Source organism: Hippopotamus amphibius, chromosome 4 (assembly GCF_030028045.1).
Source record: "Hippopotamus amphibius kiboko isolate mHipAmp2 chromosome 4, mHipAmp2.hap2, whole genome shotgun sequence".
Lineage (NCBI taxonomy): Eukaryota > Metazoa > Chordata > Mammalia > Artiodactyla > Hippopotamidae > Hippopotamus > Hippopotamus amphibius.
Window position 1 is genome coordinate 175,091,664 of NC_080189.1, and position 17,525 is coordinate 175,109,188.

Below are 17,525 nucleotides of genomic sequence, written 5' to 3' on the forward strand. Positions count from 1 at the left end.
TAAAAATATGGAACTTGCAGCTATATAAATCTAAAACCTAACAAATTATAAGAAAACATTTCAATAAAAAAAAGGTCAAGGAAATTGTTGTATGTAAAATTCTTGTTCTATGGATAAAGTTATACTTTTCTTTTACTCCTGTTTATTTTCCTACTTTAACATTTCAAATAATAGGCTGCAAAGTTAACAAATTATTGATATTAAAAATATGGCAAATTCCTGTATGTGTCCTTTCAGTACTATGTAAGGACTCTCTAATACTAGAATTTTATAGCTTTTTAACTTTATGTAATACACAGCTATTAAATATATAGCCATATAATCAAATAACTGCATGTTACATAAAAAATATACTATTTTTGTATTAAAAATATAATGGTAATTAAGTATAAGGAGATAAAAACTTACAAGGATGACTTCTAAAGCTGGTAATATACCCATGTTTGACAAAGTTTTGAAAAAAGCATCTCTGTTTTGAGGTTGTAGCGTTTGGGAGAACGCACAAAATTCTTTTAAAAAGTTAACCTGAAATTAGGAAAGAGGATCAGTGGCTGTAAAGGTTGGGTTGTTTTAGATTCATGCTCTTCATAATATCAAATTTCTTACCAATTCCTGTCTTTTTTCCTCATCTGTTGCTTCATCTGTTAGCTGTGCAAACAAATCTGTCAGAAATTTTTCATCTTCCTGTGAAATCAAAGCATAAATTTATTGGCAATGCTGTTTTTTAAAAGAAGGAAAAAACTATTAAAGGATAAATTGGGGATTTTATAGAGATTATCCTTTATATTTCGGCAAGGCTCTATTTCCTAAGTCTACTTAAGAGCCACATTATAAATATGTTAGGCCTTGCGGTTTCTACCACAGCTGCTCAGTTCAGCTGTCATAGTCGGAAGCAGCCATAGGTAATGTCAATGAATGAGTATGGCTGTGTTCAGATAAAACTTTATTTACAAAAACAATCATGGTTTGTAGATCCCTCATTTTCATAGGGTTTCATAACCTTAACTTTAGAAGTTAAGGTTCTACAACCTCTCAAATGAAAATAAAACTTTCTTCATGTTTTTAAAAACAGAAATGATTCAATTATTTAAAAAGCTAAATTCAGAACTTTTAAAGAAACATCTTTTATTTGAAGATATCCACATACACACGTACAAAATAATTTAATACATTATTATATTATTCTACATTAAATTAAAATGTATTAAATTATTTTGAAAATGATTCAAAAGATACTCTCATAGGATACTAATCTGGGCATGTGAAAGAATACAGAATTTGAAAATAACCTCATATGTTATCTTACATCCTTATTTTATAATTGCGACAGATTAAGAAATTTACCCAAAGCCCAATCACAGTTAGCAGGTAGGTGGTAGAGCCTTCCTGATTGCCCATTCAATTTTTTCTGTCATTATTTTTAGTTAAGATTTTGTTATATTTTAATTCCATACTACCTAAGCTAGTAGAAATAAATTCAACACTACATGCCCTACAGACATGCCTAAGTCTAAGTACATACATGTATGTATCTATGTGTGTATCTCCCGCTAGTTTATAAACCCCATATTCACTGCTGTAGGTGCTCAAGAAACATCTTCTGTGATACTAAATTAGTTTGGCTATTCCCACCTTTACTTTTTCTACAGTGTACAAACAGGCCATACCTCAAATAGCATCCAATATCAAGATTCATCTCAGATATATCCCACCAAATGGAAATCAAACGATTAGATTAAAAAAGATTCTCTGAACTGCTGTGAAGTATAATTAAGAATGTTCAACAGTATTATACAGAAATCAGTCATGGTAAGGGTTATGACTGTGTACAAGGTGGGGAGGAACCTGCTTTAATTACTCCTTGTTAAAAAATTAGTAAAACTCTCCTTCACAGCAGCACTTTGGATATAAATTCTCTACATCAAGAGAAACAGAAAGACCTACAGCATTGGCAGCCAGCATTTTACAAGAGCATACTATAGGGAAATAGAGACTTAACAACTTGAAATTATTCATACTTAATGAGTAAACCGGGCATTTTACAGGGCTGAAGACCAAGAAAACAAAGAAGTGAGAAATCCCTATGTAATAAAAAGAGAACCATGTGGAGCTATAGAAAAGAACCAACAGCGCTTAGGATGACAGAAAGAAACCAAGAATCAAAACTAGGCCCGAACAATATATGCAGTTTATTGTACATCAATTATATCTCAATAAAAACAAAACAAAACACAAAACTAGACCAGAACAGGGGATCTATTAGGTGGCTCACAAAAACTAGTATCTTATCAAAGAACAAATGAAAATTAGTACCAGAACGCTTTTTCTTCCATTATCAATCACAATACACTATTGTAGAGGAATACTGTTGTACTTACCAGACTATATTGCCTATATTATTTGTCTGTCTTGAATGGAAAACATGTCAAATTAGTCAACATGAAATGGACTTATCACTAGCTTCAGGAAAGCAGTTTTGGTACAACTGACTTTTCTATTTGAATTCATATATATGTATGAATACATATATATTATATGTAATATATTTATATGGTAAATGTGTTTAATATAAATATATTAAATACAATATATTTATAATATATAATAATATATATATTATGAATATATATATATTAGGTGACAAAACCAGGGTCACTGAACATATAGCAATTTTCTAAAAAGGAACAGACAAAAATTAAATTTACTGTTTTATTCATAACATGTGCTACCACGCAGCTGTCACTGACATTTACCTCCTTTTTAATTTAACAAACCCAGGTTTCAAATAATTACTTTACTTGTAGATCTGAAGTAAGGTCTTTTAAGATAATAGCTTTCAAATCAAATCACTTAACTGTTATTGTTACAATACCTTGGGCATAAAGAAACAAAACAAACAGGAAGTATGCAACTCACAAATCTTTGCACTATGCAAACGTATTTCAGTTGAACTAGATGAATTCATGCACCATGGAATAATTTACTGAGAGATTCTGACTTTGGGGGTGTTACAAATGCAGATTACTGGTCAGCTCCGATCTGGATTGTATGTTTTGTGCAGAACCCAGGATGCATCCTAGGCAGTTGATGCAAGCACCCTAACACACCACACCCGAGAGACTGGGCATACTATGAAGAGAAAATATGGAGTTTAACAGGCAATTATTAATAGATACTTTAAAAATAATGCTCAGGAGTCTGGTATCATGTTTAATGCTTTATAAGCATGCATCTTATTTAATCTTCAGATGACCTTATAGTGTGGGCACTAATATCACCAACCTTAAGATCAGGAAGCTGAAGCTTTTAAGAGATTAAGAAAGTTGCCCAAGTCACATAGCTAGTGAGTGACAGGCAGAGCTGAAACTCATATTCAAGCCTAACCTCCCCACACTCTCACCCATCACAAAAGCATGCCTTTTGGTAGGGAGACATGCAGCTATAACTTGCCAACATCTGCTGGACCTCTAATAAATGATTACCTGGGAGTTCGATAATTTGTATTTTATATTTAATGACATTTCTTGGCTTCTATTTTATTTTTCTTTCCTCTTCCAATCTATTCTGTTCTATGCATAACTGATAAGATTAGTATCCCCAAAATTCTACATTTTATCACTTCATTAAGATCCTTTTCCTATAATTTCTTAAAACTAGTTTTGTTTTTGTCTTTGTTTTAAATTACATTTATCGTTCCTAATCCAAACACAACCTTCTGGTCCCACAATATTATATATTGTAATCTCTTATATCACCAAAATACATAACTTTAGACAAAAATTAAAATTCAATTTATGTGCCTAAAAAGAACAGGATATTACTTCTGCTGAAGGCAATAGGTATCTTTTTAAGAAAAAAAAAAAATGATCTAACTCACCTGTAACATACCAACAATTTCTACCTTATTGAAAAAGATAAAGGAGTGAAGTGTTGATAACATATTTTCTTCAAAGACTGAAGGGGTAGGTAGAACCATATCTTGTATATACTGAACTCTGTATGTCTGATGAATTTTTTGTTTCAGCTCAGGATCTGATATGGGAATCACTTCTTTGAACTTGGCTGTTTTTGTAAGAAATTCCCTATGTTTTCGTGGTTGTGATAAAGCAGGATCATATTCTAAGCATCCAATGACGTCCATTATACATTCCTCGGAGAACATAACTTCAAAAAGAGCAGTTCGATTCAAGAGGAAGATGCCTTTGATAATTTCGTACAAGTGGTGCAGTCCTTCAATATTTTCCAAATCCTCACACACATGAAAAAGCTCTAAGAGCTTTTTAATATAACCCTCATTTTCCAGTGCTAGTGCAAGTTTTTCACGACGCAAGGGGGAAGGTAAAGATGATGCCACAAGTTCTGCAATTTCCTCAAGGCGACTTAATTCACAAGATGGCAATTCTAAACCTGGCGATGACATATCATCAAAACGCTCCTCTTCAGACTCATCTACAAGGTCCTGAGTGATGTCCACTGACGGGTCCTTTCCTTGAACCTAGCAAACAAGATTGATGATAGCTGACAAAGTATAATCAAAGCAAATCTAAATGATATTCTTAGATACAACAGACATTATAAGAAAACTATAATGATAGTTTAAGACTACAACTTTCTTCAAACGACACAACTGCCTACTTTTCTAAGCACATTTCTGCAAATAATATATACTTTCAATTTAAGGAAGGAAGTTCAAAGTTCAGACATGGAATGAGCTTTCTTTTAAGTACAAGGTTTACCAGCAACGGAAACATTCTAAAGATCCACTAAACTAACTGTGACTGTGACTTAGAGTGCCCTGCAGACCCATAATATTAGAGGCCTGATGGGAAAACATCCACTCACATCTTATATCCATGGCCCTCTTTTCCAACAGACCAGGGCAAATATCAGAAGCATTCCCAGCACTGTGCTCCAGTATGGCCACCAAACTCTTCAAAGTTTAAGTAAAATTGAAACAAATGCTGTGACCATAAAAATATATGTAAGAATAAGAAAAGTATTTAATATCAGTTAATTTAGACACCGAGGGCCAAGAAAATTTACAAACTGGCCACAGTGGGTCACTGATTTGGTATAAATGCTGGTTAGTAGCCCAAAAATATGGTTAAGAAAAACTGAGTGGGAAATAAGTGCACCCACACAAAAATAAAACCACATAAAAAGAAACTGCAACCTATGTGTAGCAGACCTATCCCCTAAGAATACCTGCATAAAGTTAAGTAACCAAACCATAAGTTCTCCTTTCTACAAACCCAAACCTGTACCCTTTATGATCCCCTAAAAGCTCTAAAGTTTGTCATAAACCCCAACTTTATGTCAGTGTAGAGGCTCTATTATAAAAAGATAACTTATTTAAGTCTTCACCAATTAAATACATTTCAAGGTAAAAAAAAAATTTTTTAGAAAAGGTCAAAGACGTATTTTGGAATGAAATGAGTTTTGTTATCTTGGCCCTATAATTTGAGACACTGCCACTAAACCAGCCCAAAAGGCCAAGTTGAATGGCAAAGGGATAGAAAAATTAGACCTTATGTGAAATGACCAACAAACTTAAACTGTTTAGCATGGTTAAGAGATGTGATGGATACTAGAAGGGAAGAAGTCCTGGACTAAGTCTTGAAATATGCTGCAAGGTGATACTGTCTTGACCTTAACCCAGTGGGCAGCACCACCAAAAGGAGGCTAGGCACATTCACAGTTTGTACCTGGCATAGTCTAAAACTGGCTCTGGATTTTTTTTAATTACATAAGATCTTATCACAGCTTTAAATTCCTAATATTCAAGCTATGGCTTTACCTACAGAAAAATGGTAGGCGTTTGATTACAAAACCAAATGAAAAGGGATGAAAGCCCTTATTGTAATGAAAACGCAATCTTCTTGAGTTAACTTGCAAATAGGAAGGCTGAACAGGTAATCAAAAAGGCCTGTGTTTAGGATTCTGATCTGCTCAGGGAAACAAGGTGAAACTGTAATAATTTGACAAATATGTTTCAGTCTTACTTTCAGAACAGAAGCAACAGAAGAATGAAAATTTAAAAAAGAAAGCAGACTAAGCTAGAAGAGAGAGCTTTCCTTATGAGAAAGGATACATCTCAACAGTCAATCTGGACAGATATGAAGAAAATCAGAAGGTGAAGACTATAAAAGATATAAAAAGGCAAAAGAGATGCACCCAGACATAACTGCTATCAAAGAGGGTACTAGAAAATGGGGAGATTTTTTAGTTGTTTCTAGATCAGAAAATGATGAGTTCAAGAAATAGAGAAACAGATCTCAGAGAACAGAATGTAGTAAATTCCCTAGAATAAGCCAGGATCCAGAAATTAATTGAGAAGTAGAGTCAGGATCATAAGAGTCATTGAGAAATGACACCTTGAACATAAACTATGTAAAAGTTGGAGGAAGATCAGAAAAGAAGAAAGTAGGCAGTGATTCTCAGGAAAGTTACTGTAGAGAAAAGTATACAGGTACTACTACCTGTGCCCCAAGAGAAAATGACTGAAAAATTTATGGTGTTACAGACTAAGGAAAAGTATAATAAAGGTTCAACAACTTTAAAGGAGAGCCAGGCATGGCAGTAACAGATTGAGTCCAAGTCTGAGTTAAATACTGGCCAAATAAAAGACTGTATCCAGGGTGGGATTGTTCATCTCAGAAAGGTGAAGGAGAACAAGCTTTGTCTGAATAACGGGTGCTGTCAACACCACCCTGAGCTCATTAATCTCATCCTTCTATGGTAGAACTCTGCATGACAAAAATCTAGAGGAACGTACTGTAAAAACAACTGTATGGGGCAAAAAGTGAAGAAGGCATAAATATAAATGTTAGTTTTTCACATGTTACAAGAAGGAAAGGGACAGCTTAACAGGCAGGTTAATTTATGAAAAACACAGCTGAATAAAATTACATAGCAGAAATAAATTCTGCAAATTAAGGGAAAACTGTGCCTCAAGAATATTGTGGCTTCTATTAAGGCAGTGGCTCTTAAACTTCAGGGTGCATCAGAATTGCCTGAAGCAGGCGTTGACAAATGACAGCAAAGCCTGGCCCACCACATATTTTTGTAAATAAAATTTTACTGGAAGAGAACGACGTCCTTTTATTTACGTTTTATCTATACAACAGCAGCACTGAATAAGCTATTAAACTGTATGCTCCACAAAGCCTAAAATATTTACCATCTTGCCCTTTACAGAGAAAATCTGACCTAGAGGGCTTGATAATTAAAATTACTGATACCTACTCACAGAGTTTCTGATTCAGTAGATCTGGGATGGGGTTCTCATAATTTGCATTTCTATCAGATCCCAGGTCATGCTCATCCAGCTGGTCTGAGGACCACATCTTGAGAACCAATCAATTAGAGAATGTGCTGAAAGTTATTTATTCTCTAGATAAAATAAACGTGAAGATAAAGTGTCCTTAAGATATAATGGTCTAAATGAGTCCATAACAAGATCCACTTTAGTAGCTTTAGCCACTAGAGCGTGTAAAAAATGACCATTCACAAAAGACTGTAGATATTATCACTAGACTGAGGGCCTAGAAACACTAGGGAATTTCAGAATCAATTGAGAACATGCAGGATGATGTTGAAGAGAGAGTCGAAGAGCCACAAGTTACTGAACAAACAGTAACATGATCAGACTTGCAGTTTTAAAAAGATCACTCTAGCTGTGGTACAGATCTGAGATGAAAGCAATAAACCAGGCAAGAAATGATGGTGGCTTAGTAAATTAACAGCAATGAAAATAAAGAAAAGTGAATGCATTTAAGACTGATAATTGAGAGACTGAATGGATATAGAGGATAAACATGTTTCTGGCTTCAGCAACTGGATGAGATGAGAGAGAGAGGAGAATGAACAAATCTCAGTGAGATTATGTTCAGTTTTAGACTTAAATCTGAGATGCTAGTTAGTAGTCATGGAGGAGGTCTCAAAGGCAGCTGGATACAAAACTCTGGAGTGCAGAAAAGGTCTGGTCTGGGTAGATTAATGTCAATAAACTGTACTTTCCTATATATCAAGCTTTTCACAGACAGCAGTGAATTTAACAGATCTATATGAAATGTGTCTCTATTTAAAAATTGGGGCGTTAGCTTAAAGCATGGGAAAAAACAAAATGCTTAAAAAGAAAGCATGTTGATTTTCTAATTTTTAAAATTACCTGACATATTTTCTCCCAAATTTCATCACATCCAGCTTTTTCTTGAAAGCTAAGGGCCAAGTCATAATTTTCTGCTTCAGACCACACAATCAAAGTGTCCTTAAGAGGAAAAAAGAAGTCTGAATGATTAACATGTATTATCACAAACTTCTTCAAAGTATAAGGCAAATGAACAAAGCAACAGGGAACTGAAAACAGCACTCATTTTTACTTTTTGCAACATTGATGTTAGTAATTTCCAATGCCTTGTTAACACTTCACTTTATCCAATCTGTAAGATGCAAACAATGTTCTCCTTAAGAAGTTGAACCAATATATGAAAAGCACTACAAATTGAGCACACAATCTAAATGTATCAAAAGATACAAACTAAACAGTTATGTTAATCCTCTGCACACTAAGTTACATTTTATGTTCCAGTCAAAACTCCCAAAGAGGAAGTCTAAGTATTCAATAACAAGGGCATGTTAGGAGGGTGGGATTAATAAAATAAATATAGCTCCTCCTCCTCTCTGTCAGTATTGGGTGTTCTTTACCTGGGGCACTTGAGGCCCATGACGCCGGTGAAATTATTGGCTACATTTGTAATACATGAGCATTTACCTGGACAGAGATTTTTTTAACTTTTACCAAAGTTCGAGAAGGAAGATGCTCCTACCACCCACCACCCTTATTGCTTTCATACCGACTTTTATTTTTCTAATGATATTAAGTTTAATAAACATTTCAACAGTTTTTACTAAGATGTAATCTCAACAAGACACTACAATTACAATATCTAGAGCACTTTATATTTCCTATAGTACAAATAGTCTGTATTCTACAATATGCATGGTATAATATTTATAGGGTCCAAGTATCTTTTCAAACTTAATGACTCTAAATAAACACATACACTGTTTCACAGCAATTAACCATTTCAAAAAAGAGCCTTCTTCAAGAGGGATCTATGAATCATATAAGAACTGCTGAATGGCACTAGGGAGAGTTACCTTTGAAAAAGAAACTAATGTAACAGCTACCATGTGGCCTTTTTCAAGCTGGTCCAAAGAGAAGAATTAGAAGTAGAAATCATAGTTAGATTTCAACACAATATAAAGAAAAATAATTTAATCAGACTAATAAGTAACTGAAAAGAGCCAAGCCAAGGTTGGCTGAGCATCTATTGGAATGATAGTTTCCTGTACTAAAGAGGAAACATGACTATATTGTAAGGTATCTTAAAGGATCTATGTAATTTCTAATACTTTTCACTACCTTGGCAAAGACACCTCTTATTGTACACAAATGGATCCCATGTTTAAAAATTTGTCTGCGAAACTGCATGTGAACTATGTTCAGTCAATTACTTAACTGTCAATCATGAGACCAATAGTCTTTTACTGAACGAAAGTGATGACAGCCAGAGGTAAATAAACAATCCTCTGATTAGGCGGTGCAGCATTACTAAGAGGATAAACCCACAAGTCTTACTCAGAATTTAAAAAAAAAAAGCTCAAAGACCCCTTCTTATTATCTTCAAGGACTTGTAGAGATCATAGATCCCTGGCAAGCAATCTGTTCCACAGTGATTGAGTAGCTGTTCAAGCTCAAAATGATTTAACATTGTAAGATCAACATGTCAGAAATTAGTCAGTTGGGTAGCCTCCCTGAGCCTCAGTTTCTTCGTCTTTAAATAAATGGGATAATACATACTGTTTTGAAAACTGGTAATAACATTAGTCCCATGGGAAGACGTCTAAAACCACTATCAAATCAGTAATAAGTTTAATACAACTGTAAGCAACTGCTCTGCTACAATGTATATTCAGAATCATTTTGAGGCTTAAATCAGGGCACAGCTAGAAATATTCTCTTAATTATCCATTTGACAAATTTATAAGTTTGAAAATTTTTAGGAATCACTCTTCTGTTTTCCTTAAAGAGCCTAATTTTCACCAAATCACCTTGCCTGCTTCTCATCTAACAACCTATAGGTTAAGACATACAGACGTGTTCACCCATCCTCAAAACAGACTCAATCCTTTCTTTTTCTTAGGATGTGCTTTTACTCTTCAGCTGACGGAAACCTCAAAATATGAATTTAAGTATCTCCAGCTATTCCAATCAAACCTGAAAGTTTTCTTAAGAACACCAAATGCAACAAAGTGTTAACAGACCACTGAACCATCAAGAAAATATTTCATATTGTACCAATGCTTGCTGGACAAATACATTTAGGAGTAAACATCAGATTTTCTGCGTACTATCTGTGTCATCTCAAGCAAGTCACAATCTTTAGGCATCATCTAATGTGCAAAATAAAACTTCCCTCTAGTCGTATTTTAATGGTCAATGATGAAACAAAGCACTTTATAATTTATTTATAAAGTTATTTATAAAGTGATATATTTATATATTTATAAAGTAATAATATATATATAAATGTGTTGGTAATATTTTTTTACTTTATTTTATATCTGCACCTTCAGGGCAATAGGGGTACTGATGCTGATTTCACTGGCTTTTAGAGCACTCGGTATTATCTATGTGTTTATGTCCCGAATAAATACCAATTTTGATGACAATGCTTGTAAGCACTAAGTTGAGAGACTTACTTTCAGATACCTCTTGCATCAGAATGGTACAAGGAAGACTGTACTCAAACTGAAAGTTCTTAAAAAACTGTTGTATTATTATAAGGTCCTAGTCAGGCTATGTAAGAAATCAGATTCCTATTTACACTGAGTTGCTGTACAGAGACACGAATGTTCCTCCTGCACTAGCATTTACAAGAGCGAAGGAAACAGTTTCTACCATTTAGTTGTGTTAGTAGCTGATTATGCCATCAGTAGTTAACTCTTTTAATTCTCTTTAAGTAGAAACAAGAAAACTGTGTAGTTTTAGCTTTAACTTTTGAGAAATAAGGCTCAGTTGGTCAAATATCTGGAACAGCTTAACCTGAAGCAAGTTTTTGTTTGTTGTTTTAATTTAAAATGATTGCTTTATACACTATAGAGATTTTATACACTATAGAGATTTTATACACTGCAGGTAGAACTGTATTTCAGAATTAAACTGGCAAAGTAAAGTAATATATATATTACTTTATAAATATATAAATATAACTTTATAAATATATCACTTTCACTGTAAGGAATCAGGTGGCAAATCTTCATTTAATCACCAAACTGAGAGGGTAATATGCAAGATAAAGCACAACATCTTCAAAACTTTACCTGTTGTTTCTGGTATGCAGTATTAGGATTTATTTTGGACTCTAAAAGTAGAGAACCTAGGGAAGAGAGGGGGAAAAAAAAACACACTCCATTATGTAACTGCAAAGCAGCAAAATTATATTCCCTTACATACACACACATTTCCTTTTTTGAAGGTCTGATGCACATACAACTTCAGTTGAGGAAATATTATTTTAAAACAATATGAATTTAAGTATAATAGCCTGTTAAACTAAGAACTGCTTGCTTTATATGTTTACTTTTAACAAGACAGACACAATCATCTAAAGAATAAGGATTGGATGGTAATAGAAATCTAACAACTCCTGGGCAGCAGAAGGTAATGAAACAGCACAGAGTGAAGACAGATGATGTGGGATTAAACCTGATATACAGTATTATTTAGAGAAATAACTTAAAACATGCAAATAAGTATTATAAATAAAATCTGGTCTCCCTCAAGACTGAAAATAAGAATTCATTGGTAAAAATTTGAAAACATCAAGGATATGATCCATTGCCCAAGTACATCCCCAAATTATGATTCACCTTCAGAAAGTTTCATATTTCTGTTTCTTAATACAGGAATTACCACACTTCTCCATCTTCAAATTCTCAATTTACTTCTCAGAATAAGCTAATTTGCATATTTCTGATTTTCCCCTGGCAATTATCATAAGACTCAAGGTTTAGAAAATAACTACTGCTTTGTGACAAAGAGTAAAATTGTTTTAAAAATTATTTTATTGAAGTATAGTTGATTTACAATATTGTGTTAATTTCTACTGTACAACCAAGTGATTCAGTTACACACACACATATATACACATTTTTCATACTCTTTTTCCATTATGGTTTAATCACAGGATATTGAATATAGTTCCCTGTGCTCTACAGCAGGACCCTGTTGTTTATCCATTCTACGTATAAAAGTTTGCATCTGCTAATCCCCAAACTCCCAATCCATCCCTCTCCTACCCCACCTCTCCACTGGTAACCACAAGTCTGTTCTCTTTATCTGTTAGTCTGTTTGTTTCATACATAAGTCCATTTCTGTCATATTTTAGATTCCACATGAGTGATATCATATGGTATTTGTCTTTCTCTGTTAGACTTACTTGATTTTGATAATCCCTAGGTCAGTCCACATTGCTGCAAATAGCATCATTTCACTCTTTTTTACGACTGAGTAGTATTCCATTGTATATATGTACCACATCTCCTTTATCCATTCACCCATTAATGGACAGGTTGTTTCCATGTCTTGGCTATTGTAAATCATGAGGCAATGAATATTGGGGTGCGTATATCCTTTCGAATTATAGTTTTCTCCAGATTTAGGCCCAGGACTGGGATTACAGGATCATATGGCAATTCTATTTTTAGTTTTTTGAGAAACCTCCATACTGTCTTCCATAGTGGCTGCACCAATTTACATTCCCACCAACAGTGCAGGAGGGTTCTCCACACCCTCTCCAGCATTTGTTATTTGTAGACTTTTTAATCATGGCCATTTTGACTGGTATGAGGTGGTACCTCATTGTAGTTTTTATCTGCATTTCTCTAATAATTAGCAATGTTGAGCATCTTTTCATGTGCCTGTTGGCCATCTGTATGTCTTCACAAAAAGCAAATTTTAAGACTAAATTTATACCTCTCCCCTTGTCAACCAATCCCAGTTCAAAGACAAGTTCTGGCCCAAAATACCTGAGAAGAAGCATTTTCTCTGCAGCTGTCTCTCATCCAAAGCTTTCATCTCTTCTCATATTACATTTAACAGTTGCTTTACCCATTCTAAATAGTGGCTCGACACTTGAGAAAAGGGTGCTCTTAACACTTCCAAATTAACTCGTTTTGCTTCTATATTAAAATTCATTTACTAATTTTATGATATTGTCCTGTGTTAGTAATTTACTAACCATTCACTACCATGTGCTGGTAATGGTGCTAAGTGATACTGAATACATATAGTAAAATACCAACATTTCCCAAGTTGCAGTAACTTAATTTGCAAATACCCTGTGTACACAAAAGCTTCCCACTTCACTTGAATCTTTCCAGTATATAGCACAGGTGAACTGCTTAACCCAAAACCTATCTCTTATCCTCTCTGTACTTAAGGTAACTAAATAGTCTCCATATTTTCCCCAGCTGTACTCTCAACACCCCCGTTCTTTAGGTTCTTTTCTTTTTACTGTTGTTGGCTCACTGAGGTTCAGACAAATATTCTCACATTCTAGAGGAAGCCTGATTAATCTTCTTCCTTTTTCCCAACTTTTGCCGGAATACTCAAAATAAATTTTCCAGTGCCCCTTAATTTTCTTTATGCACAATCATTGGATTTTTATTTTGGTAATTATTAAGAGCTGTCGGGCTTCCTAGATGGCGCAATGGTAAAGAATCCACCTGCCAATGCAGGGGACACGGGCTCGAGCCCTGCCCTGGGAAGATTTCACACGCCACGGAGCAACTAAGCCCGTGTGCCACAACTATTGAGCCTGTGCTCTAGAGCCCGTGAGCCACAACTACTGAGCCCATGTGCCGCAACTATTGAAGCCCATGTGCCTAGGACCCATGCTCCACAACAAGAGAAGCCACTACAATGAGGAGCCTGCGCACCACAATGAAGAGTAGCCCCCGCTCTCAGCAACTAGAGAAAGCCCGTGTGCAGCAACGAAGACCCAGCACAGCCAATAAATAAATAAAATAAATAAATTTATAAAAAAAAAAAAAGAGCTGTCTATTGATATATTTATAACAAGAAAAAGCAGCAAGCAAACGAATTCAACGTCTAGAGTCCCTTCAAGTATTAAAAATGTCCAATTATTTCTAGAAATATTCTTTCACTGTTCTATTGTTTAATTACTAGAATGAAAATTGCACCCTATTATCTCCCAATGAAATCACAAAAGTATGTCAGGTACATTATGGATCAAACTTTTAAGAGATGAGTCATGGCATATAATCATATTCAAAACACAGGTTTCTGTGAGAAAATACATTCCCAAAACCCGACTTTGAAATATATCATGTCCTCAAAAACAATCCATCCCTAGAAAACTAAATAGTGAAACAAATCAATTACTTTATATCATATTTCAAAAGATGCAGGAGGCCTAGTGTCATGTCACCTTAAAAGTCAAACTGCACAAAAGCACAACCTGCCAAAGGAAAAAAATGGGATATCATTGATAAATGATGCTAACTGGATATAATCAAAATTAAAAACTTCTATGCTAAAAACAATACCATTAAGAATGTGAAAAGAACCCACAGAATGGGCAAAATTATTTGGAAACCATGTATCTGATAAGGGACTTGCATCCAGAACTTTTACAACTTAAAAGAAAGCCCAATTTAAAAAAGGGCAATGGATCTGAATAGATATTTCTCCAAAGAAGATATACAAATGGACAATAAACATGAAAAGACGCTCAACATCATTAGTAATTAGGGAAATGCAAATCAAAAGCACAAAAAGATAACCATTTCACACCAGCTAGGAAGCCTATAATCAAAGACAGACAATAACAAGTGCTGGCAACCATGTGGAGAAATTGGAACCCTCATACATTTTTCCTGTGGGTATATAAAAAGGCATTCACTTTGGGAAAGTCTGGCGATTCCACTCCTAGGTACGTAAGAGAGAAATGAAAACATGCCCACACAAATATGTGTACACATACATTCATAGCAGCATTATTCACAAATAGCAAAAAAGTAGAAACAATCCAAATGTCCAAAAACTGATGAATGGGTAAATAAAATGAAATACTATTCAGCTATACACAGATAATGAAGTTCTGATCCACACTATAACAGATGAACCTTGAAAACATAAGTGAAAGAAGCCAGTCACAAAGGACCACATATATTAGGACTGCATTTATATGAATTGTCCAGAATATGCAAATTTAGAGGATTTGTAGATTAGTGGCTGTTTGGGACTGAGGAGCGGGGGGGGGGGGAACAAATGGGTAGTGATTGCTAATGGGTGCATGATTTCTTTTAGAAGACAAAATGGTCTCATTGTGGTGATGGTTATATCACCCTTTGAATATACTAGAAAATACTGAACTATATATACACTTTGAATGAGATTGCATGTGAATTCTGTTTAAAAAAATAGCTAAAGTGTAAATATTCATACAATGGAAAATCACATAGCAATGTTAATGAACCAAACATATGTAAATGTAAGAATGTGTATGAATCTTACAAACATAAATGAAAGAAGCCTCCGACAAAAATATATACCGTAAGTCCATTTACAGAAAGTTCAGAAAGTGACAAAAAGTTATCCATGGTGTTAGAAGTTAGATTAGTTGGGGGGAGATCCAGGAGAGATAGTGACTGAAAAGAGATATGAAGCAGGCTTCCAGAGCGCTGGTTATGTTGTATCTTCATCTTTGTGTTGGTTATTCTGTGAAAAATTCATCAAGCTGAATACTTATGATTTGTGTACCTTTTTGATATACTATACTTCAAAAAAAATGTTTTTTAAGAGAAGGGATAAAACAACACATGGCATAGGGGCTGGAGCTATCCCTTCAAGTTGTGAATTCATGAAACACACCTCACTTGGCAGCTGCTAAAACAAAACACCTGGCAGTGGTATAGCTATTATTTTTTGAGTACCAGTTTTTTTGCTTTTTTTTTTTTTTTCATTTGCTTCAAAACTCTCTCAGTGGTGTTACAGTGTTAGGATGACTAGAGAGGAAAAATCAAACACAAATTGAAAGTTTGAAGTGTTCCCTCCCAAAGTGCTGGCTAACACAAAAATAAGCACATTCTGGAAGCTTCTGGTATTAGTTTTTCTTTTTCCTGGGCCATTCAAGATGTCAGGGGGAAGTATCTCTCCTGAAACCCATTTCAGCCATATCCCATGGCTTTAGACTAAGACACTACTTTAGCAAGTCCAGCTCTGGTCCCCAAATACCATGCTCCCTAAGATGTCAGTAGGTTATAGAGGCTGGAATATGGGAAACAGCCTTTTAATTGGGGGGCTAAAGTAAATAATAACAAAAGGATACATTTCTGGGACTTCCCTGGTGGTCCAGTGACGAAGAATCTGCCTTGTAATGCAGGGGATGCAGGTTCAATCCCTGGTTGGGGAACTAAGATCCCACGTGCTGCGGGGCAACTAAGCTTGCGCGCCACATGCAGAGAAGCCCACATGCTGCAACGAAGATTTATTCCTAATCCATCTATTAGGTTCCCCACTCCCACCTCTTAGTTTCTAATCCTTCCCCCCAACAAGTTTATTTGTTATCAATTGTTACAGCTACAGTACTAGGAACAGTAGTTCCATGGTAATAATAAATGGATGTGGAAGGGGATGTAGAACTCGGCTGTAGGTGAGAGGCATGTATCACAGTAGCAGTGATAATAAGGGGGAAAATGAGGAAAATGACCCTTAAAAGAAGACCTTACAATCAATGGAGGTAAAAGGGGGTTATCATTAAGGGGAACACATGCTTTTGTTAATGGGTAGATCCAGTATTTACCATAATAACTGAAGCACATATGTAAAACAGCCCCCACCCCAATTTATTTGAGAAACACATTCATCCTATCCAATGAAACAGATGCCTTTATCCTCCAAGAGGAATTTATTCTCACCTCCCACCCATCCCACCCCCAACCATGACACCATCTCCTCACACATCCAGGAAAGACACTCTTACACCAACAAGAGAAAGACAAACCTACATAGCAAAGCCCAATATCAAGATTTGAGAAAGGCTTTCCCATTTCCCACCTGAATGACTGGGAAGGAAATATGGAAACACAAGAGGAAATACGGAAAATCAAGAGAGATTGATGAGGCTAAGGGGAATGCATCAATAGATGTAATTAAGTTTGTCATCACAGAATCTATCATTCAGACCACTAGCAAAATCAACCATGCTCAGCTAAACTAAAAAATACTCCTGCACAGCAAATGCTTGTCAGAGTCCATCCCAGAGAAGTTCTGACAGACCTGCAAGTCCATATTTGCACATATAGTTCTTTAAAAAATAAAAAGGTCCTTAATTCTCATTTACTGTTACCAAAACTGAACATCAGCACAACGTTTTTGGAGGGTCATTTATCTACAAAGCTTTTAAACACATACTACTCTTTGGTCCAATAAT

At 35.0% G+C, this 17,525-nt stretch overlaps 1 protein-coding gene and 1 long non-coding RNA gene across 10 annotated transcripts in view; one reads left to right on the forward strand and one right to left on the reverse strand.

Annotated features, from left to right (window-relative positions):
* LOC130852546 (uncharacterized) overlaps nt 1–17,525 on the forward strand; it is a 115,122-nt gene that overhangs the window by 61,422 nt on the left and 36,175 nt on the right. The window lies entirely within an intron of this gene.
* The window catches only part of PPP4R3A (protein phosphatase 4 regulatory subunit 3A), a 39,666-nt gene that overhangs the window by 15,557 nt on the left and 6,584 nt on the right, over nt 1–17,525 (reverse strand). For all 9 annotated transcript variants that reach the window (XM_057733633.1, XM_057733635.1, XM_057733640.1 and 6 more), the window contains 5 exons: nt 11,389–11,444; nt 8,171–8,269; nt 3,878–4,495; nt 607–684; nt 409–525 (listed from right to left, as the gene is read on the reverse strand). In XM_057733633.1, the coding sequence (XP_057589616.1) occupies nt 409–525; nt 607–684; nt 3,878–4,495; nt 8,171–8,269; nt 11,389–11,444 (968 nt within the window). The remainder of the gene's footprint in view (nt 1–408; nt 526–606; nt 685–3,877; nt 4,496–8,170; nt 8,270–11,388; nt 11,445–17,525) is intronic.